Below are 25,685 nucleotides of genomic sequence, written 5' to 3'. Positions count from 1 at the left end.
TTAGTTTAAAATTATTTTATTTCATACATGAAAAATATATTACATTAATGTTTCTTTAATTATGTCCCTTTCTTGTTTAAAAAACTGTACTAATAATTGATTGAGATTTTCATCACTTCGAGACATTTGTCTTTCCATTGCAGATTTAAGATCTTCTTTGGCACCTTTATTTACTCCTCTCGTAACAGCCCTTTGCCTAATTAAATTCAATTAATTAAATCATTCCAAACTTATTTTAAATTTATGTATATATCTGATTATAAACACATGACTTACTTTCCAACTTGCAATGTTGAACTTGGAAGTAAATCTAAATCAACATTTCCACCATTATCAGTAGTGAGATGCATAAATTCTTCTAAAATATCTGGGACTAGTATTAGATAAGAAATACTTAACATTTCTTTGTTTAAAATAAAACTACATTATTAAAATTATTACTGTCTATTATTTTATTGATTAATTTTATATAAAATAATTTTAAATCTTGTATCTTTCACTTGATACTGAAAATTTTAAAAGGAATGAAGAATGAATCATTCTTTGTTGTAAGTAAATTAATAAAAGGATACTGATAATATAACTAAAAAATAAACCATAGCAGAAGCTTCCATGCTTTTTAACAACATCTAATATTTGGAGAAATAACTGTTCTTCTCTTGGCCAATCATGCTGAACAAGAACAAGTAAATGTCCAATTGCTAAATCATTTTTAATGGTTGAATGAAAAGCATTTTCCTAATCAAAGAATCACATTAGTATTTTCATTTAATTAGTAGATTTTGTAAGGTTAAAAAACTGTATAAATAATAATATACTTACTTTGAAACATGTAATTAATAGTTTTACACAATGATGCAAGATTTCATCAGGTTTATAAGAAATAAAATGTAAATGTCTACCTAAAATATTTTAATATTGAACATGTCACAATATCATTTTTATCAATATAAATATATTTAGTTATGTAAATAATACCTGATTTCCTTGGATGAATTTGTTGGTCATGAACTAAAGCACATTGAGATGATAAAGATGACATATTTAAAAATGTTGAAATTACATCCAGCATGTGCTCACATGCAGTCTAAATTTAAAATTTAATCATATACATATTTCTATTTATATTTATATAGTGTTATTTAATTATAAAGAGACTTACTGCAAAATTTCCTAAACAGTAAAAACAACTTGCTAATTGAATTTTGTTCTTATTCTGTTAGTAAATAATTAATTTTAATATAAAACTTTTTATAAAAGAAATTTAATCAAACATAATTAACTTACTATAACATGTTGCTTTGCAAGTGGCCTATGATGATGCATCAATGTTTCAATTGCTTCCTTGTATGAACCCTAATATTAACAATTAAAGATAATCAATAATTGAAAATTAACTTATAAAATTTACCTAATTGAAATTTAAACTTTACTTGATATATTAATGTGTTGATAAGAAAATCTTGAAACCAAGGCCAATCATCCATATGTATATGTTGTCTTAAACGACTTATTTCTTTAAAAAAATTTATTTAGTTTTCACATTAAAAATTTTTGATATTTTTATTGTGAAATTGAAAATTATAAAATATTACAAACCTTTTTTTAAATGGTTATTGCTATGCAATATATCCCAGCATTTGAAAGCTGTTGTAAAATACTGTGTTAATGAGCTTGCTATTTCAACTGGTGCACTTTTACTCATAGTAAGATAAGGTACAATTTCTGTATCTCTATTCTAAACAAATATATTTTATATTTATATAAGTTTTAATTAAAACTTTTTAAGATTATACAATGTATTTTATGAATTGCATGTGTAAACTATATGGCTTAAAATAATTTTTTAGAAATATTTTATCTCTAAATTAACATTATTTCATTTATTAATATTTTTGGAACTGTTTAGCAAATATATATATATGAAAATATCAAAAATAAATGTTTAAATTAAATAAACAAATATGTTTAATGATATATGTAAAAATTGTTTTTAAATATTTATAATTAAACTTTTAGGTTAACTACAAAATGTCTATAAAGTTTGTGTGCACTTTTAAATATTAATAATTTTGGAACCATACACAATAAAATTAATCTGTAAAAAACATTTATAAGTTTGATATGTCTAGTTTTTTTCTCATTATTTCAAAAATTGATTATTTTTATCCTTACCCATTATTATTTATTTATTTATTTAAAACTTCAAAAGGACTGTTCTCTTATCAGAATTGTTATTGACCCATGGACCCTTCTTTAGACAGAAGTGATGGATTTCAGCTCAGCCAACCGAAGAACACAGTTTACTTTCTCTTCTAGAGAAATCATGGGTCAATAACAGTTCTGAAAAGAAAAGAACCATTTTGAAGTTTCAGGAAAAAATAAATAAATAATAATGACTAAGAAGAATAATAATCAATTTTTGAACTACATTTTTGAATTAATGTTTTGAAATAATGTTTTCTACAGATTAATTTTATCATGTATAGTTCCAAAATTATTAACATTTAAAAGTGGATATGGACTTTATAGACACTCTGTATATAAAATTTGCTGTTATAAAAATACATTGAAAGAAAAATTTTATTATTAAAAAAGAAATGTCAAAATCAAGTCATTTTTATTAAAAATGGCGGCAGAATTTTAACAATTATTTATTCCAAGATTATTTTTTTGTATATAAAGTTAGACTATTGGCCATGCATAGTGCAAGTAAGTGAATTTTCCTCATTAACAGTAAAGGAGTGAATGAAATTAATGCAAAAGATTCTCCTTTCTTGTTCTCGATAAAATCATTATGTACTAGTACAAGTTTTTCCATCTATGTTCAAAAAAAAAAGAAAATGAACTGATGTCAGTATTTATCACTATCAAAAAATAAACCAATATTTTTAGGATTGTTACATAAATATTACTTTACAAAAAATAATCTAATAATAATTTGATTAAACAAACATATCATCTAATTTTGTTCCTCTGCTACTTTATTCTGCCTAGGTATTAAAATATCTAAATTACAATGATTAAGTTGCTTATCCCTTCTTGCTTAAATATCTTAAAGAATTATATACATAAATTCAAAAATGAAATAAGAATGAATTACTGCACATGCATAGTATAAAGTGAGAACTGCTAGCTATGATAAAAATCAAATAGTATCAGATATCTGTAAGTGCAATACTTTTTATTATATGAGTGACATTTCCCATTCTTCACGAGCTTTGCAAAAGTAATAACACCATCAACTTCTCACTTGCTGCTGTTTTTGCATCTGCATGGTTATAGCCTTAAAAAAATGATACTATGCTTAATTTTATAAAACATTCTTGCAAAAAAAAAATTAAAGTGGCACACCAGATATTCAAAGCAGTTTTTTTTTTAAACAAAATTATAATATTTTCAATTTTCTTAAAGAAAGATCTATCTGTTGTTAAACAAAATATTGCTCCATTTATTTATAACAGAATTTCAATTACCTAAATATTAATGTATAATTTCATACAGAGTATCGGTAAAATTGGATTTTAAATTTTCCCGACTTTTTCAGGTTTTCCAGAATATTAAATTAAAAATTCCAGGTATTCTAAAAATTGAAAATTTACCAAATATCGATTAACAAGATAAAATGCTTTAAAATAATGTAAATTGTAGTTGACTTATAATGATTTCATACTTAAGACAGCCAGAACTCATATTAAAAATATATTTGTGAATCCCAGCCAATCATTCATTCTTTCTAATTATGTAGTATGACAATTATAACATTGCATGCACTTGCTGCTTTTCCTCAGAGTATGTGTAATATAAATCTCCACTATTAAAATATTACCAAGATCCATGTGCTTTCAACAGGCTACATCCATAATATGAGAACATTAGTATTTTTTTTTCTATTGTTATTTTTTATCATAAATTGATTGTTTATTACAAACATATAATAAAGTATAATTGGCAATCATGCAAATATTTCACTTCCAACTTATTTTGAACTGATTAAGAAATAAGATCATTTCATGATTAATTCTGCAAGTCAGATGCAAAATATTTTCAGGAAAATCATATTTTCAAAAGATATTAAACATTAGTTTCAATTTTAATATACAGTAGAGCATCAATTATCCGACTTAATTGGGGACTGCGGTTGGTCGGATAACTGAAAAGTCGGATAACCGAAAAGTATGAAAAAATACATTATTAGTATAGTATATTAAGCCTGGTTTAAATACTAGCCTCCCTTTCATGGTCGAGCCAGTGCTGCCAGCTAAAACATGCAAAAATTTAACAAAAATAATATTAAAGTAGCCAAGACATAACCAAATATTGTAGCGCCACATCACTAGCGGACATTTGAATTTGCCGACTAGAACGCGGTCGGTTAATCGGGAGTCAGATAATCGATGCTCTACTGTATTTAGATAGCATCTCTCTGTTGTTCTCATATTACACATTTGCAATAACTTGATTACCGTAACCATAAATACATGTGTGGTATTAAAACTTATGAATAGTCTATACCAGTATTTCTCAACCTTTTCCTCATCACAAACCAGTAAAATTATCCCATAATTTTACTGGAACCAGTAATTATATGCAACTATGAATTATACTTATTTATTATGCTTATACACGCCTATCTAGATTACTATTTGAATGTCACCCATAATCAAATGCACTAGCATCAGTATGGTCACATATTTTTCTGTGGACCAGCACTGGTCCATAGTTTGGTGGTTGAGAAACACTGGTCTATATTATACAACATACACTACTTTTAAATCTATTATATAGGATTACCATAACTAAAGAAAGGTGTTTAGAATTCTCTGTAGAAAGAACTATTGGTAAATCTCAATTTGGTATGCACCCTGTTCTGTCCCATGACAGAGGTGGGTAACAACACTTGGCATACATGCCAATAACTTGTTTCTGGAACACAACCCAAAGCTTAACTTAAAAAATCTAGCAATGAGTTGCTTAACTTTTCCAGCAATATTTGGTGACGCCATCTGTTATGATATTTTATTAAACATTTTATATTTTTAACTATTATAAAATGTCAAAAAGCTTAATTTTGAGGGTACGGATGAGTTTTATATAAAAATTGTAAATGCTAATAATAAGTAAAATCATCATTGAGTTTGACCATACTTGAGATATGACACATAATCCCATTTATCTCCCAACCTCCTTGACTTTTAATCACCAAAATTTAATAGTATCAATCCTCCTAATAAACAAACCTCCCTGAAAAATTTCAGAAATTTTTGACAAAAAGCACATAAGTTATTAAGCTTCAAAAAGGATGAACTAAATCATGCTCCTCACACACAGGAAAAAAACCCTAAATTTTTTTGCATTTCTCAATGTTTCAAGGTGTCCTAAGCCCAAAAATGTAAAATCTTGGGGGTCATTTTTAGACTGATTGCCATACTTTCCCTTTTCTATCTATAACAGCCAGGATAGTAAAAATAAATACCCAACATCTTTCCTGTGTTGCATGTTCTAACTCAACAAAATATAATTTTATTGAGTAGAGCAACACTATATAAAAATGCAATAAAGAAGCAAACACAATCAAGTAATAACTATTGTTTAAGTAATAATAAGTAATAAGAAAATGAAACAAATATCCTATTTCCAAGACATCTGTCTCTGAGATATACCGACTTACAAGCACAGTTGCCAATTTATTAGAAAAATCTTGTAAATTTAGCTTTTCTGTAGCAACATCTAGCTGCTAGATCAAATAATAATAAGCTCTCAAAAATTTTGCATCATAGATTTTGTGATTTTGGTATGTACACTTAAAAAAATTTTCTATTCCTGTCCTATAACAAAACCAGATCTAATTAAATTAAAATACTTTAAAATGTTTAAACTCAAGAAAATAAAATGTTTCTTCTTCAAGAATAAGTAAAAATATTTGAGTAGAAATTAAGAAATAAGGACAATAAATTTCAGTTCTATTAACAATAAATGTTCCCTGTAAATATAATTAAATTAGCAACAAAAATTTATGTAAAATAATTTATGCGCAAAGTTCATAATAGCATGTTTCACACAAATTTTTTAAACATTATTATATATAATGTTTTTTGTAATAACACTCCTTTAACTGCCGTATATCATCAGGCTATAATTTGGCAATAATAATTATAAATTACTGATAAATTTCACCCTAGAGAGAGGTATTATGTGCCATCTAGTATTAAATTTAATAATTATAATTTAATTAAATAATTTTAGATTAAACTTATATATATATACAAAAAAGTTTAACTTTTGAGAATAAAATAATTCTAAATCAAACAAAAGGTCAAGTCTAACATTGCAAAAATACAAATAAATCTGAACAAACTTAAACACTTGGCTAAATTATATCTTTAAAAAAGAAATGGCAAGAGATCTCACATGTCTTTCTTGGCACTCAAATAGAAGATTAAGGGGATCAGAATAGAAGAACAAGTTTTGATTATACTATGATATAAAATTTAAATAATAATAAAAGCTTAAAGGAGTAATGTTGTTGAATAATGATAAATTACTCCATTTTTCAAAAAGAATATCGTTTAAAAAATTGTATATGGCTCCATCTGTTGAGATTTTATTAAAAAATAATTTTTATATTATTAATTTTTAGGGCTAGGAGTGAGGTTTTTAAAAAAATTTTAAATGCCAATAACAAGTAAAAGTTTCATTAAATTTGATGCCAGTTGAGGTATAATACATGATCCTATCTATCTCCCACCACTTGACTTTTAAGTGCTTAAAAGTATTAATGCTTCTTATATATAGCAATGGTTCCCAACCAGTGGTCCACAAGAGCTAAAATATGGTCTGTGAAAGATTTAAAACTTTTATTCATTTTAAATTATTATTCCCACATTGATACAAACTGAATTTAATTTTTACCAAAAATGTTAAATTTTACCAAAAAAGTTTTAATTAAAGTTTATTTTTAGATTGACACAGTTTATTTTTCTTAAACCTTGTGGTCCCTGCTAACAACAATGAAATCAAAGTGGTCCCTGGTCAAAAAAAGGTTAGGAACCGCTGATATATAGAAATAATCCTTCCAAGTTTAAAAATTTTTGGTTTATCCAGTCCTGAAATATAATGCATAATAGATGTTGACACACACAAAACAATTTTTTATGAGTTTCATTTACATTTTTGGCTTGTAGAATGTCAACATTGAGAAATACAAAAAAACCAGAGATCAAAATTAATTAGACTAATCACTGTAATTTTTCCCTATGCTATATTCTATAAAAGTCGGAAAAGTAAAATACAGAAATATGGAATTGTATTTCAGAAGAATAAGTCATAAATTTAATATCGATTTCCCTATAATGAACAAAGAAATTATCAGTAAAATTTGAATTAATGCCTAACAAATAAATATTTTATATCTAAAATATGAAATTCAAAACTAAAACAAGAATATGTCTCGTAAACATAACTTACCTCACAATCAAGTTTTCTTTTTTTATGTTTTATTCTGAAAAATTTTATAAAATATCCTTATTAAAGATAAATAAATTTAAAATGATTATGATAAAATCTTATATTTACTGTTCAACTGCTTCATCTTGAATCAAATTTAATCCCTCAATAAGAATATAACTTGATTCACCCAAATTATTGCTTGCTATCAAATTTATAAAACAAAAATAATGCTTATGTATTTTAATGAATATATCAATATATATATTTTTTTAAATAAAATAGTAAACACTCTATCAATTATTATTATTATTATTATTTACCTCCAAGCCATTCAGAATTAACTAATTGACCATAATGATATAAGGAATATAGGAAAATCACTGTAGCACAGAAAAATACCTGAAAAATTAAACAGAATAAAATAATCTAGAAATTAAAAATAATAAATTTGAGATTAAAATTAACCAACTTGTTTATTTTGTGCCATAACATAATCATCAGATAAATTTAATGCTTGACAACTACTGCTTGTACTAAAATCATTGATTCCTCCAGGCTCACCTAGAGACATATAAGGTCTTTTTTGAATAAAAGAAACAATTCTTTGCCATAAACCTTCACTACCAACAACTGTAGAAAATATATCTGCAAGTTCCCATTCTAATTTTTTCCCAGCAGCTTCTAAAAGATGAAAAAGTTGATCCCAAGGATCATCAATTGGTCTATCAATTGTATGTTTCTCATCTTTTCTATGGAAGAAAATGAAAAATTTAATTATTTAGACATAAATTAAGTATTGTATCTAGAAATGATCTACCTAGCGGTCTGGGCTTCTTTCCAAGATGACTGAACAATATAACAAATATAAAATTCTACCGATTTTTGAAGTAAACGAAACATTTGCTTTGATGGAATCTGAATTTCACTGGAGTTTAATATAACTGGCATGACATCACATACTGAAAAGTATATTTTCATATAAAATACTATCTATTAGTTTATAATAATAATTTAAATTGTTTGTACCTTTAATAAATTTTTAAGAATATATTGCTTTTATTTACATTAAAATTTTCAGAATAAAAAAGATTAAATTATTATTTTTTGTTTATTTCTAATTAGATTTAATCAAATCTTCCAAAATTTGTCATTAAAAACATGACACAGATTTCAATAAATAAGATTTTTAGCACGGCTAAAGAAGAATAACAGCATTTAAGATTAATACTAATAATATTGAAAGAATGCAGATCTGTATCAATTGCTGTCAATGCCAGATGACATTTGTGTTCACTACACAGTTTACAAAATGGTGTCACCTATATCAAATTGCACCACAATTTAACAGCAAGTTGTTATTCTATTTTTGACAGCCAAAGGCATTACACTTATAAATTGGTGAGATCCATTACAGGTTGTATGCACATCAAGAGTCCCATATGTTGCTGCAAAAAGCTTACAAGTTGGTTCAAAGGTTCAAGGAAGACCAAACAAAACATAGATGATGAGCCACATAGACTTTGGAGTCCAAGCTTTTTGTAGCAGCATACACAATTCTCCCTATTGTGCATGTGATGGATTTAATCAGGACTAATGCCTTCAACTATCAAAACTTTAATAACGGGTCATTGTTCAATTGTGGTGCAGTTTTATATTGGCAATGTCATTTTATAAACCATATAACAGATGCAAATGCCACCTGGCAGATATGACTATTGGTATAGCACTGCATTACTCTTCACTATTATTAATCACAACCTTGAACACTACATTAGTAGTGTTGTTAAAGAAAAATAATCTTATTTACTAAATCTGCCTTACACAAAGACAATACAGTCAACTGAAGTTAATATGAATCACTAGGTGAACAGTTCACTTGATCAAAAATTTGTATTAACAATTTTCAGGGTCAATGTCAGGGTTATATAATTTAGGAAGTTAAGCTTAATAGGTGATCAAAATCTCTAAATTATAATTTTTTGAATTAATTTGCTACATAAAGTTAAATAAAATTAAACTTATTGATTTGAAATCGTTTAGAACATTTATTTACAAAAACAAACAAAATAAGGAGGAGACTTTATTCACTGTTTAAGTATGGAGCAGTATATCAGTGGTTAAACAAAACAAAGCTAAAAGAAATCTGTAATTTTTTTTCTATTAAAGATTGTTTGAAAAAGTAGAAAAAAATATTTTTTTTCAATTGCAAATGTCATCTTAGATATTCATCTGCATCACTTTCAAACTGCAGATAGCAGCATATGGTCTCTACTATGTCCATTGCATCCTTGAAAGGCAGCTTTGATGGATGAACATCATTGTCAATCTTTCTTTCATTTATAGAATCATCACTTTCTGGGATGTCCTGACATTATTGTGCAGAGTATGATGTATGAGTTATGTTAATAGTAGCAAATGCTTAGCCAAAAAGTAGCCAAGATCAACTTTTTTTTATCAAAGTAGTCAACTTCTTTTTTGATCCCAAAAGAGTTAAAAAGGAGCCAAATTTGATGCAAAGTAGCCAAACCTGCCATCACTGTATACTGTCCTGATATGTAAACTAATAAATGTAGTCTCATACAAACACATGTTTGTATGGGATTACATCCATTTAAAGGGGTGGGCACCCTTAAACTTCAAATCCTATTTTTTGATTATAGTAGAATGTTCACTAAAACTAGATGTTTGAAATGTTCTACAATGAGGGGTCAAACACGTCTTTTCTTAGTAAAAGAAGAAAATCTATTCTAATCAAAAAGAAACATTTTTTTTTAAATTTTAATGTAAATAAAATTAAAATTGATTAATTAATTATTGACTATGTCTTGTCTCTAAAATCACACTGCTGTCAACGGCTGCACACTGTAGAGGTATGAAAGAGTACATGTCAGGAGTTGCAATTTGGCACAGAGTATTTGGTGTCCAAATCATGAACACATAAAATAAACTAGACTTTAGGTAGTCAGGGAACCGAGAACCGGGTCAAAACAAAATATGAAATGCTGAGACTGTTTCTACAAACAGGTGCAAGAGCGAGATTTACGCATGCATTGCTTGTGCTCTCTGAGACATAGTCTCATCCCAAAAATGGCTTTGCCATTTTTCTTGTTTTTATTTTTAGTTTTGATGTAAACTGGTTTTAATTACTATTTTTAAATTTAATTATTAGTTTTAGCTTAATTAACTGGCTACTTAATATTAATAAATATCAATATTATAATATTATATTAATAAATTTTTGTAATTTAATTTAACTTAAGCATATCTAAACACAAATTCTTGAATGCCATTTGTATTACATGAATGTCAATTAATGCAGTTTTTATTAATTAATTTGATTTAAATTCAACTGTGGTGTGTACAGAAAAATGAAAATAGTATCTTCCCCCTATACACATTGAAATATATTTTAAATAGCAACATCATTGATGATTTGTTACATGATGGGAGGCAATCTTGGCACCACTAACTTCTGAATTGGTAGCTGTGTCGTTGATTGGTTGGGATTTCAACTTTCTTTAACACAGGAAGTATAGGGATTTCACAATCTGTGAACAGTTCTTGCCAAGTAGCTTGTTTGGAAACCAAGTTATCATATGGCAACCGGAGCAAATATGACATTCAAAATTCTGTTTGTAAACAGGAGTGTTTGTAACATGAGGTTTGACTGTATTTTCTTAAATTGATTTAAATGCTTGTTTATGCATTGTAATCTTAGTTTAATTTTCCTAATAATAAAATTTGTTTTTAAACTCAAAAACAGTACTGTATTTTTATTTCTCAATGTTTAAAAATATATCTATTTTTCATAAAAACAAAAATATGATTAATATTAAATTGTTTTTACCTAATAGTTTACGATACTGGTTTACTGGAGACTGATAATGTCCATGTTTCTCAGCAGCAAACAATGTGTCAATTAATTGCATCTAAGAAGTAAAATAACTCATTCATAAAAGTGTATAGACAATATTAAATCATAATTTTTAAAGTTTTAGCAGATATATAAAATATTTATAGATATAATTATAATCAAATTTTCTAATAATTTACTACTGAAGTTAAAACAGAGTGTAAAATGCCATAAAATTTAAATAAATAATAAATATATTATAACAAAACATTTTATAAAAAAGTTAGCCATATTTATGGATAATACTCTTTAAAACTAACTAAGATTATTTATTATGACAGCAGTTTCAAACATTTTTTGACTTGCAGTCCATTTTTCCTAAGTTTTATTTCGTGTGTTAGTCAAACAGTGGGTTTTGGTCAATAATACAGTGCTGTACAATTATGCATCAAAAAGTGTTTTTTGAGTTGAAAAGCATTGGAAGGAGGAAGGACACAGATAAATATAATAAAAATATAATTATATTTTTATTTAAAACTAGGCATTGAATACTGTGACACTGCCAAATCTGAATATTCTTATAGAACATCCACCATTATTAATTTTTTCTTGCATACCCCCAACCACCAAGAGTGTATCCCAGTTGGGAATCGCTGTATTAAGATAATGATAAAACTTAAAAGATATCAAAAATTAATTTAAAAACAAAAATAATTTATTTCAAAATGCTTTATAGTAAAAATATTCTAAAAACACACATTAATCTTGCTTTTTAAATCCTTTATCAATTTGTTTTGCTATTAATTTATAACATAAAAATTATTTTTACTCTTTTTAAAAAAATTTTTGCCAGGACAAATTTTGTAAAAGTAATTACAAAAAAAAATATATTTCTTGAGACTATAATAAATTTTTTAAATGCATTTATTAATTTTATCATTGTGCCATCACTAGAGGACTATTTTAACTTTTTTAACATTAGATGGCAGACGAGTGGCAGCCTACAATAAAAGGTCAACTCCGTCGTGGAATTGTCATTACCTCAACAGCATGTGAAGGGACCGAATGAAATTGACTCATCCTGTATGTATAGTCTCGAGAAATATATTTTTTTGTAGAAATATTTTTACTCTTATTTGAGGTTTTACTTGTTTTCAAAATATAACTCTTTTTATATTTTTATCTTCAGCTCTCAACATAAATATTAAATCATCATTATTAATACATTTATATTTCAATAATAAAGTATCATTGCTAAAACAATACTTTTTAAACATGAACCAATAGCACTTTTCTTAAATTTGAATATTAACAAATCTGAAATATTTGAATTCTGAATACTTAGTGAATTTAATTATCTTATTTAATTTTAAATATTATTATTATTAATTACTATTTAATAAATATTAAATAAAATAAAAAGTAAAAATAAAAACAATTTACTAAGTTCTAAGAAACAAAATTTAAACTTTTTATTTTGTGTTTTACAGCAGCTTTTCTTCAAGTACTCTTATCTTAACTACAATGAATTAATCAATAATTGTTCTCATTCTCATCTACTACAGATTTTTAATTGAGAAAACAAGCATTTGAACACATTCAGGAGCTAGTCTACTTCTTTTCTGATCAAAAATTAAACCAGAGATAATGTCTTACATACAGTACAACATTGGAGATATTCATAGTGTGAGGACCGGAAGCCCCCCGTTCTCTCTCCTTGTATTATGGGATTAATTTAATAATCTACTTATAATTATATATAAGAATTTTATAAAATAATATAATTTTATTTATGTTAAAACTAACATTTTGTGAAAGGAAGACGTTTCCGTTTAGAACTTCCTTGCAGATGTTAACGGAACTTTCTCACCCACCAATCTATTCCCCCTCACCATCGATAAGCTTAATTATTACCAAGTGGTTACTTTAGATAACCCCTTTGTTTTATACTATCATATGTAGAATTTATTGTACTATCTGAAAAATGTTATTATATTAGATATTGAAGAATTTATTAAATGAAATAATTGATTTTAGAAAGGAGAGGATTTCATCCCCCTTTCATTTCAAAGGAAATAGAGTTCCGTTTTTAAGATCCTTATCGATGAAAAAAGCTTATTGACGTCAATTGTCTTACCACTTTGTTTTACCCCTATTATGATGTAAGATTGAAAGGTTTTGATTGGGTAAAGCACAAGAATATTATCGAAATTTGCACCCAAATTGAGGAGTTCCCAAGAAGTTCTTGTGGTAAGAAACATTGAGAAAGGGAATCTCCCATGAGTAGATAGGAGCTCATCGATAGTTCCACATGAAATTAATTATGAATTAAGTCCTAATATATAAGTGGAAGATAAAGGCTTAAATTTATGTGCCAATAGAAACCATCTGGATTCATCAAAATATGAGGTATTATAATTGTAAATCATTTTGTAAACTCTCTCTCTTGGGTGATAGGAATTAGATTAAGATAGATATAGATCCGATTGAATATGTTACATTTATCCTTTGTATTTAATTTTTTTTATTATTAAATATATAATTGTTATTGTTTATAATGCTGTTCTCTGACTCATATTTTAGTAAGTCTTTCCAAACTTACGTCTCTCCCACTCGTTATTTCGCGAGGTTTAAAGCGCGTTAACCCGCTAATTTCCTAGGTTAACTGGTGTCAGGAGAAAACGACCCACAGGGGATCTTTGCAGATCCTTGTTCAATTATAATATATCTTAAGGAAGTCATCCTAGACTTTAGAGAGGCCGTTTAGAATGGAGCCCAGTAAGTGGTGTAGAGTAAATTCGTACTTTCTGCACCCTGGCTGTAATCTCACAATAGTATTTGAATTTATTTTTTTTATTAGCATTATATTCGAGATCTCATATAACAAGCTTTCTAGTATTCAAGTATTTGTGGATTATATTTGCCAATCTTTAATATTTTTTAAGTGATGTATGATTCTAATTAATTAATAATTAAAAATTCATCAATTATCTTCATAAAATTAAAATTTTTCTTTATTATCATTACCATTAAACAATAAGATAGAATTTTAACTTCTGAAGGAAAGCTGATATATAACTAATTATTAATTACTGATAATTTGACTGCAATTTTCACATTGTAGACCTATACACTTCCACTGTCATCTGTTCAATGTCTGTCTGTCCTTCGTTAATCTCAAGAATGGAGTTAGATAGATAAAAATTAAGAACAGAGCAGATATGGAAAACTTCTGGTCTAGACCAGAAGTCACATGATTTTTTTAGACTAAAAGATTATTGTCACAATGCTGGCCTACAATTTTTAATGTCACAATACATAATTGTTTGTCTTAAGTTTTAAATAACCTTGAAACATTATTATTTTTCCTTTTAATTTTCTAATTTTTTTCAAATCATTTTTTCAAATATGTGTTTGAGAAAGCACACTTCTATATTATACTTTGTAAGTTTAACTGAGACAATTAAGAAATATTATGTTTTATAAAATTAACAAGTTAAATTAACAAACATTATGGCAAATGTGTTTTATAATTTATTCTTATTTTAACTGAGAGAAATTTAAATCATTCACATAAATTGTAATTTTTTTTAATTATAAAAACATATTTTAAATAAATAATTTTACTTACTCCATGATTTAAAACTTTATCTGGAAATTTACTCAGTAATAAAACCATTAAACAACAGTGTTCCATTGTATCTTCACTATGCTCTATTAAATAACAAATCCAAATAATTATAATTTCATTTACAAAAAACATCTCTCAAATGTTTTGCTTTTAAATATTTAAAATAAACAGATTATAAAATTATAGAAATTTACTCAGGTAGAGACTATAAAATGCAAATAAAAAATCTTTTAAGATTTGAACAAAATTTTTAATTAGATTAATTAGACAACTTCAACTAAATTAAAATTCCAATAGGAATAAAACTTATAAATAAATATAATCCTTAAAAATTATTAAACTGAAACATACTCAAAACATATGGTATTGATATTTCATCTCTGGCTCCCTAGCTATTTTTTAAAATGCTATTTCTTCCTTTCATTCAATACTTGAATTACATTGAATGTTCCAATAGTGTAAATGGCAGAAAAAACTTTTTGTTTTGGACAGATTTACTTATTCCGACTGTACTCCTTAAATACGACAAACACGCCTTATATAATTTCTATACATTGTGTATAGATTTGTATTTATTAGTTTATTTTGTTTTATTCCATTTATTTTCATTTAGTTTCATGTAGTTATTATTGATTATATTTTTTTGTATATTTTGATATTTTGATGATTGAACCTCTTTGAATTTGTTATCACATATTCATTCGAATATGAAACAATTGTAAATGTTCCAAGGAATTTAAAAACCTGACTATGGTCTGTTGATCAGATTGAAAACATTTGTTTTAAGTAATAAAGTTGTTTCTCAGCACTAGAAGGTGTGTTTGTCATATTTATTATATGTTCATTGTTGTTAATTGTTTTTATAAAATAACAAGAATAAACAACAACTTTGTTATTGTTATTTGTTTAAAGTAAAAGCAAATAACAATAACAAAGAACATGTCTGTTATCAGAGGTAGTTCTTTCCTGTCCACTAGACATTACCTGTATTAATTTAAATAAAATAATAATAAAATATTAACTTATATTCAGGTCCTAATTTTATTTTTCAAAAAGTAAGGATTCCAGAATTGGGAGTTGATGTATATTTGGGCCAATAGAATATATATATAAAATATTATTTATTACAGTAAAAAATAAAAACATAAACACCTGCAACAGCTAATAACATCTCATGCTGAACTTTAACTGACAATTCTGTAAACAAATCTGAAAAAATTTCAAAAAGTCTTATTTAAATGTATTTTTAAAATAATAATAATAATTTGCAATTAATTAGACAAAATTAGAAAAAAAACATACGCCAATAGAATTCTGTAGAATTAACTTGTAAATTTTGTTGTAAAGCATCAGCCACAGCTTGCATTTCTAACCATAATAAACTTTCATTTGGAAAATTTTTAAACCTTTTAAAACATTAATTATATAAATAAATATATTTTGTTAATAATAATATATAAATAAATATTTTATAATATATTAAAATTTTTATGATTATATTTAAAATTATAACTAGAAATGTTATAAAATAAATATATATTATATTACATTGATTATTAAAATCAAGAATGTTAAGAAGTTTCTATTTCCTTAAGCACAAAAATCAAACAGTTACAGTTATTATTATTATTATGAAAAAGTTAGGAACACTTGAAAAAGAGTAATTATAAAATAAAAGGAAACAAAGCGTAAAAGACAAAAAAAAATATTTTAAAGTTAAGATTGATGTAGTCAAGAAAGAAGTATGATTAATTTTAACAGTGAACTGTATAAAAAACTATAGATAGTATAAAAGTTTATAGAAGATATACCATCAAACCTTACAGAATAAAGCTGTTAATATAAAAAAATGGAAATTATTTTTTTACTCTAAAAATAGCTATAAAAAATAAAGATTATAATAAATACATAAAATTGAGGCTTAAACAACAGTTAAACTTATTAGGATTATCACCATATACGAGGTGATTTGGTGAATACAAGATTACTGAATGTTACATACATTTGTTGGAAAGGGTATCAGTTTTGAGATGGTACACATTCTTTTCAGTACTCTTCTGTGTAGGAATGTCTGCATTTTTTTATGTAGTGAGAGTGTAGCAAAAATGACGTCGCAAGCAGCTATCACTACAAGTCATTGCATTATAGTGCATTTCTGCTCGAGCTAAACATGGATGCCGTAATCTAGCCTTTAATTCCAGTTACAACCGAAAGTAGTGCTTTAGTTAAAAAACTACAATATTTAAATAAAGAGATATAAAGAATTGAGCATTTCTCTTTCCAAAAATGTGAGCAAAGTAAAGAGATAGGAGATAGATAATTATATTTAAAATATAGTATTTTCTTATTCTTTAGATAACTTTCAGAGTCATTTTATAAAATTTAATCTTTCCATAATATTTTTATCAACAGTCACTTAGACTTTTTTATCTTCACAGCATATTATCGCATTTGATACACAAGTGTCCATTTTGCTTTACACATGTAGTGGATGTGAAAGCTGCTTTATCTTTGCTGCAGTGACCCCTTGCAGCAAGCATTTAGAAACAGTTTGCTACAATATAGTTCTTCATTTAGAAATGCTCGGCTGTGTAGCAATCAAGCAGTGTTGCATAAAGGAATGCGACCAATAGGAATGCAAAATAGCAGTCACACTGCAGCAGAAGCCCAACCTATAGTATGGTATGTAAAACAGGAGAGTTCTGGCAAGTTTACAAGTGTCACCATGCTCCATCACATTAGGACATTGTAAAATTGTACCAGAAATTCCTGCAAGCGGGTCTGATTTTATCTCACACCAGAGGAAGACTACATGACAGGCATAGAGAAAAGAATACTTGGAAGGCCATTATTCAAAGTCCAAAGTAGTTGATGTACAGTACCAGTCAGTGGAACATGACATTCTTTACAGCACATATCAGAGAAATGTGCATTGGTACTTGAGAATATTACCATACCACATGCAGTGAGTATAAGCATTGTAAAAACATGATGATGCTCACTTTATATCAGGTGGATGCATAATCTGTTATGGCAGCCATGTTAAGTATTAGTTTCTTTTAAGCATAAACTGACAACCTTCTAACACATCCATGTAACATTCAGTAACCTCTAATTGCTTTGCTTTATTTTTTACACATTTAGTTTCATTATATTCCAATCAACCATCTGTATAATTAACTGCTTTCTTATGTTTACATTTGTGTTACATTAAATTTACATTTCAACATATTTATGTTTGAAATTTAATTAACTAACAATAATTCAGAAAACAGAAAATGTTCTATGTAGCAATAATTACTGTACATTAGTCTTTATAGTAATCTACTTTGCATTTAATTACAGATTTTTATAAAATTACATATTAGTTTTTTAAAATTTTTAAAGAAAAATGAATATTTATGTTTGAACATTAATATACTACAATAAAAAAAATAAGGAAGTCTATAGAAAGATTTTGAGCCTAGCAATAATGATATAACATTCAGAAACAAACCATCTATGCATAAAATTTCAAATTTGTATAATTAGAATAAAAAATTAAATATTATAAAGTTGTTGTACCCATTTATACCAAGATCATTACCCTCAACACTAACTCAGGAGAAATTTGTGTATTACAAGCATTCTAATAATTATTGATATTATAAATACAAACACTTCAAAACTTAACAAGTAAGTATAAACATGAACAAAACTGTTTAATTAAAATGCTGATATACAGGGTGAACCAAAAGTAGGTGGACAGTAAAAGGTAACATTTATTGAGATTACATATACACTCAAACCTGTTTTTGTGTGGTCTTTTTTTGTGCAATTTTTTATACGTGCAATGTGTTTTGTGCAATTATTTTTGTGCAGTATACCAATTTGATTGAAATTCATATACTGCACACAAAAAATCACACAAAACAAATCGCACAAAAACAGGTTTGAGTGTACAATTATATTTACTAATACAATACAATAATATTTTATCAAAGCAGGGTGCTCCATTGTCTATCAGAATTTACACAGCTTTGAAGTCACATTTCACCATTTCATGCTTCAACAAACATTTTTGCACAAGTATCTTGTGTATTAATTTCTTGAAATGCATCTGTGATGTAATTTTTCAACCATAACCATAACCAAATTAAATATATACCATTGTTATAATATAACTCTAACACAAACTCTATTCCACCTACTGTCCACCTACTTTTTGTTCATCCTGTATATTCAATATTTAGTATATGTGAGATCTTAATTCATAGATGAAATTTTGCTAGAATATATGGATATCTACAGTATGCATCTAAATTTTATTTGTAAATGAGGATCATTAGGAAAGTAAGGTCCAATTGATAATAAAAGAAACATGGAAACATCATAAAAATATATATTAAAATTACATGTTACTATGGTATCCTATCCATTATCCACATAATTTCCATAATTTTCAATGCATTTCTTATAACAAAATACAAGCTTTTTGATGCCATTATCAAAAGAAGCTTTTTGCCTGTAAATGCAATTAGCCTTTCACAGCCTTTTTCAGCTCTTCATCTGTATGGAAATGCTTTCCATCCAAAAACAACTTCAAATGAAGAAACAAGTGATAATCACTAGGTCTAAGGTCCAGATTATATGGTTGTGAGTAAACACTTTCCACTTGGAACTTCTAAAGAATATCTTTAAAGCAATTTGCAGTGTGTGGGTGGACAGTATTTTGAATGAAAAAATTCCAGATGACAAGAGTCCGTGTTGTTTATTTTGAATCAGTCTCCTTAATTTTTTGTGTAGTATAGTAAGTTTTAGAAGTTATACCAGTGGCGTGCCGTGACATTTGATGACAGGGAAGCTGTGTTTCTGTAAGAAGCCGACTTCCAGGGGCAATCAGTTAATTGCGCGTCAGTGATGGTCTTGGGCAGTGGTTCTTAACCTTTTTATACTCGCGGCTCACCAAATATTTCATAATTTTTTTGTGACCCCCATTTTTTAATAATAATTTATATTTGATAATTTGATAATTTATCTATAATAAATTGATTTTTTTATTATTGCTTTATTTTTTATATAATAAATGTAAATCATAACTTTATTATTTCATTATCTATTTAAATAACATTCAAACTTCACAATTAAACATGAAAACTCATTAATTTTTAACAGAAAATAAAATAAGAAACATGTCGATAAATCAATCCAATGTCGATGCTAAAACTAAACTAAAACTAAAACTCCTACTTGTCGTAAGGATTTTGCATAACGTTTGCAAAAATATTTAAATTTTCAAAGCCTACTATTTTTCCTAATTATTTTTAAAATTCCAAGCATTAATAGTTTCTTAAAATTGCTTTGGAATAAAAGAAGTAAATACTGCGGTGTAAGTAGCATATTTACATTTATTTCTTCTGTACTAACAAAGTTGTATGTAGGAAGAAATACAAAAATAAAGTTTTCCTATTTAGTTTTTATTTATTTATCTTTCTTATTTCACTTTTCAATACGATATTCGGATTATACATCAATTTTCTTTTTATTATATTCTGAAGGAAATTTTGCATAATTTGGCGGCCCCCGGCAAACTTCTTATGGACCCCCAGGGGCCGCGGCCCCCCTGTTAAGAATCACTGGTCTAGGGTCCATTCGTTCGATAAGCCAGTAAAAACTGTAGACTTCTCTAAATGTATTTTTAATATCACAATTACATTCTGAATCGCTAGCCACGATATAAAAGCTAAAATTAAAAATAAATTATAAAAACTTACTCGGTGAAATAAAATGTGCGGCGGATATACATACCTGGTACAATGTATTGTTCGATTGTATTAATATACTTTTAAAGAAAATTATAATTAAAATATAGCTTTGTAAAGAAACGTACATAAAAATAACATAAAATATTCTTTACTTTTTAAATCTTAAAACAATCCACTTAGTCAAATATCTTGATACGAGTAGCTAATGGATGGAACTAGTGACGGTCCAGGTAGGTGTGTAGTGAGTGTGTGCGTGCCAAATCCCGAGGGTGCCGATACTGGTCAATGTCAAATGCCTCTTTTGTCACATCACTAGTATATCTCAAAGGATGCCACAGGGCTGTTGTAAATTTTAAACGTTTCTCACCGTAGCTGTAAAAATCTATGTTAAACTTAATAGTCATTTGTTTTCTAACTAATTCGTTTTAATACCAGGTGTACACGGAAATCAGTTTCCCACTGTACTGAGCGAGTGATTGGTTCTGTTAAGCTTTTGTTGAAGTAAAATTCTGGCTCTTTCAACAGGATTTTATTTATGTCCCCATTCCCTAATCTCTTAATTATTTAGTCACTTCTTAAGTAGAAATAAGTCGAAACCAGTTACTTTGTACCTGAATATCTGTAGTCTTGGGAAAACAGTGGAAAGACAAATTTTTATGACAACGGATATATAAATCGTAAATTTAAGGAAAATAAATTCTAGAGCTTTTTTTTGTACCATTGTATGTACTGTACATCTCATTCATTAAATTTGGTTGTAAATGATGCTGCCAAAGTAACAGTTAATTTTTAACACTGTACTAGAATTGTACACGTTTTTTTCTGCATCCCCTTAGAGATGGGAAATAGTAAATTGTAATATCACCGGTTTAACATTGAAATCCGTAAGTAATATAAGATGGGAGAGTGGAATAAATGCAGAATAAGTATATCAAATATTTTAATGGAGTTTTTTTAAACTCCTGTCAACTATACAGAACTATCATAAAAACGTGCCAGTAAACTCCTATCGGTTGGGTTGTTATAAATCTAGTCTAGGGTGGGCAACCCTTTTTATAACGTGGGCCAGAATAAATTTTACGTTTTTTTCCGCGCCGTAGTAGTTAATTGACGCCTTCTTGTGACTCGTAATTTTTTTAGTCTGCAAATATGAAATAAATAAATAAAAAGTTAATTACTACATTTATTTCTCTTATCGTTTTCGAAAATTACAAAGAATTGGAAAAATAACTATTAATTAGTTATTTTTCCAATCTAATAATCTATTAAAGATCTCGCGGGCCGGATAGAAACTTTTCGCCAGCCGTAGCTGACCCACGGGTTGCCCGCCGTTGATCTAGTCTGCTCGTGATTCACATAATCGGGCGAGGGTGGTCGAATATCTAGCAGGCGGCTAACAGCCCACAACCGCTCCGGGATATAAAGTCGCGTACTCTTTACGCGTGTGTCGCTTCTACCAGCTAAACCGTGACGTTGGTGCTATGTAAAGCGCATGCGCCAATGCCTATAATCTGGCTGCTTGGAAGTTGACAGGCAGGCGGATAACAGCCCACAACCGCTCCGGGATATAAAGTAGGACTCTTTACGAGTGTGTCGCTTCTACCAGCTAAACCGGGTGAGGTTGGTGCACTGTAAACCGCATGTGCTAATGCCTATATAATCTGGCTGATTGGAGACTGACCCGGTTTCGACATTCCTTCCGCCACCGAATTATTCGAATATACAATAGCAATCTTATCGTTTTTTTCACATGTAGTATAGAAATTTATAAAAGATACATAATGCAGTTATGTATCTTTTATAAGTTTCTATACTACAGTTATAGCAGTTATAATAAAATATTAATTTTAATTAATTCAAAGTACGTTAAAATATGAAAATTTATATTTTATAAAATTCAAGGGAAGGTCATTGGAAGGTGGAATCGGCGCTTCCATCGACGGCACGCCACTGAGTTATACTGTTTCTGCATGACCTGGCAGTGTTGAAGGAGGGTTGTATAAATTCTGCTTCAAGATTAGCTCTCACCTCAGGTTTACATCACTGACTACATCAGGGTTTTGAAAATCCTACAGATATTTAAAGTAACGAACAAGGAAGTCTGCATCAATTTCAAGAAGCTGAATTGTTATCTTCAGAGCGGCAATATTTTTACAATAACCCGAGGAAAAAGCAGAGAGATAGTGGCCAAATGTGAATTATGTTCTCGGCATTTATAAGTCTTAACATGATCTACATCTTGTACATTATCTTTTAGAATTCAATTTGGAATGCTTCTCCATTCTAAACATTGAACATACAAATGTTATGTTAAGTCCTGATGTTAGACTAGCAAGAAAACATTTCTGACTACATTAAAAACCTTTCTTAGATAAGAAGTAAAAGTTTTTATTTACTTGTTGGATAAACTTTTCCAGTTTTTGTTGTAACTTTTTAAAATATTTGACAAAATGCAAAATTTTTCAATGCAATATGAACATTATTTTGTGTGTACTCATTGTTTGTATTTGTATTCGTTTTGGCCTAATGAAGTCATAATAAAAGCAAAAATGTTTGCATTGCAGTTTTATTTACTCAATTTTGGCTTATTGTTTTTCAATTTAGATTTATTTGGTTATAATGTCAATGGAGAGATCAATATGAAAAATTTCATGCCAATTTAAACAAATATTTCATAGATATTACTTACATTTCTTCAAAATATAATGCAGCTTCTTTTACACAACCGGTATCTTTTGCCATCCTATAAGCTTCAAACTATAATACATATTATTATTATTAATCTGTAATCAAAGCATCAACAGTGCAAATAGAAAATCATAAGTAACAAACCTGAATCCCGAAATGATCCGGAAAAAGAGATTTTGCAGTAATTACCCAAGCTTTAGCTGCTGAAGGATCAACAAAATGATGTCTTTTAGCCATCATTATCAAATAATCTTCGTCTTTTAATTCGCTTTCTCCGTTCATTTTTATGTTTAATGCTCTAATTTATGATTAAAAAGTTAAAGATATGTTTACGTTATATTTACAAAATATTATTTTCGATTTATTTCATATTCAGTATTGCTAACATAATATAAAACCGACTCTGGTCAAATGTCATGCTTTAAGTCGATCGATATCGATGATATAAACACATTGGCTACTTTCGCGACATCTACAATTTGGTATTTTTTAAAGGAAAAAAATATTAAATTTATTTTTATAAATAAAATTTTATAAAGTATAAAAAAATAATAATAAACTAAAAATTCAATTCAATTCAATTTATTTACGTTTATAACCCGTTACAAGAGGGGAACAATAGTTAGAATAATACAATGTTAATTGATTTACTTTCTGACAGGCTGGTGATTCCAGATTGATGTCTGATATCTGGATATCCCTTACATGTGCAAATTATATGGAAAATTGATTTCTGCTCTCGACATAATTTACATTGATCTTCACTAATATTTAAATATTTCGAATCAACCAGTGAACAGTAACTATTCAATCGAAGTTGCATATAAAATCTTTTTAATGCAAACGGTAAATGAAAATAAATATATTCATTCAAAGGTGGAAAACTAAGATTATCAATGTACCATGGATGATATTTAGAGCTCTGTAATTTTATCCTTTCTTGTTGGATTGAATTGTTGAACATATTTTCTACTAACATCGAATGACCGAATTTCCAGTGCGCTTCTGAGTTATTAAAAAAAATAGGTGAAATACCTTAGTTGGCCAACATTTTGCTAAATTTACTATACCAATTGTTTAAGTAATTTTTCTTTGACTCGGATATACTTATAAGTTTTTTTAAAGTAGTATTAATCAATATTTTGACTACTAGTCAGTCTTGTATAAAATTTTAAAATTCTTAATACTAAATAAGGCTCCAATAGTAATCGGTTTGTATCGTGTCGGATAGCGTATCCAGGTACAGCTCTATCCAATCCGTATATTTTTCTTATATATGATAGTTGAATTTTTTATAGACGTGATATCTATATACGATATCAAATAGGAAAGGCGTAACATATTGAATTTTGCCGAAAAGAGCTGCATCTGTTTTTGTATAGAGTTGATTTTAATTTTAGCTAATAGGTAAATCAGGTTATTAATTAATTTGTTAGCTTTATTCTGCACTTCTTGGACGTGAGTTTTAAAAGACAATGTCAAATTTAAATAAACTCCCAAATATGAGATCTCCTCAACAACATTTAGTTTTTCATTTAAAAGATAAAAATGATAGTCCTGTTTGGCCAGTCTTCCTCCTTTACGAAAAATTTGAATAAAAGTTTTATTTGGATTAATTTTCAATCCTATATCTGCATTACATTTATTTTTCTCTGCAGTCCCATTTTAGTGCTTGAAATCAGTACTATATCGTCGGCGTATTGTATTGAATGAATCAATTTATTTTCTATCAGTATTCCGTCTTCTTCTTTATTGAATTGTTGATTAATATCATATATTAAAAAATTAAATAAGTATGGCGATAGTGGATCGCCTTGCAGAAGGCCACCACACGCGGCCGGATGGCCGAGCGGTCAAGGTGGCAGCCTACCGCTCTGGGGGACCCGGGTTCGAATCCCGACGGGTCGTAAAATCCCCAGGAATTTTTCGGGGGGTGGTCCGTCCGGATATGTCGGGCCCCGTCCCTCACCACCCGGTCGCCCCATTGTGGGCCTGGCCGAACCCATAATGGCTTGCAAAAAGAGGCCCTCTTAGTGCCCACAGGGCGGAAAGAGTTAAAAAAAAAAAAAAAAAGGCCACCACAAATATCAAAAGAAGGGTGGACAATATTGCCACATTTAATAATAACATTATAATTACCAAATAGCAAATCTATTATTTTCCTGAACATTGAGTTTGCACCATGTGTTTTCAGGTTTTCGAATAATATTCCCATTGAAACAGAATCAAAAGCTTTTTCTGAGTTTAAGTAGGCTGCATAATGTTTATTTCTTTTTCTGGATAGGTGGATTTGGATAATTGATATTAAAATGAAAACTGC

At 28.0% G+C, this 25,685-nt stretch overlaps 1 protein-coding gene across 1 annotated transcript; it reads right to left on the bottom strand.

The window, feature by feature from the left end:
- IntS10 (integrator complex subunit 10) lies at positions 1–23,813 on the bottom strand. Its single transcript, XM_067266825.1, has 20 exons — positions 23,510–23,813; positions 23,367–23,434; positions 16,236–16,339; positions 16,086–16,142; positions 14,934–15,016; positions 11,297–11,378; positions 8,267–8,408; positions 7,919–8,198; positions 7,770–7,848; positions 7,576–7,651; positions 7,468–7,501; positions 1,600–1,738; positions 1,434–1,516; positions 1,288–1,356; positions 1,163–1,216; positions 979–1,087; positions 823–902; positions 573–738; positions 277–373; positions 1–196 (listed from the first exon to the last, which is right to left on the bottom strand). The coding sequence occupies exons 1-20, from the start codon at positions 23,645–23,647 to the stop codon at positions 40–42; spliced, it is 2,097 nt and encodes a 698-aa protein (XP_067122926.1). The 5' UTR covers positions 23,648–23,813; the 3' UTR covers positions 1–39.
- Between the last annotated feature and the right edge of the window lie 1,872 nt (positions 23,814–25,685).

The sequence above is a fragment of the Centruroides vittatus genome, unplaced genomic scaffold, assembly GCF_030686945.1.
Source record: "Centruroides vittatus isolate TY-2023 unplaced genomic scaffold, ASM3068694v2 contig_2883, whole genome shotgun sequence".
Classification (NCBI taxonomy): Eukaryota; Metazoa; Arthropoda; class Arachnida; order Scorpiones; family Buthidae; genus Centruroides; species Centruroides vittatus.
The sequence above is the reverse complement of the archived record's forward strand: the minus strand, read 5'-3'. Positions and strand labels throughout refer to the sequence as shown.

What these genes read in the sequence shown, in the direction of transcription:
- IntS10 (XM_067266825.1), bottom strand. Translation starts at nt 23,647, where the DNA reads ATGAACGGAGAAAGCGAATTAAAAGACGAAGATTATTTGATAATGATG. An exon ending in TAATTCTGAATGGCTTGGAG is followed by an intron (nt 7,652 to 7,769) that starts GTAAATAATAAT and finishes TAAATTTGATAG; the next exon opens with CAAGCAATAATTTGGGTGAA. An exon ending in TCAACATTGCAAGTTGGAAA is followed by an intron (nt 197 to 276) that starts GTAAGTCATGTG and finishes GAATTTAATTAG; the next exon opens with GCAAAGGGCTGTTACGAGAG.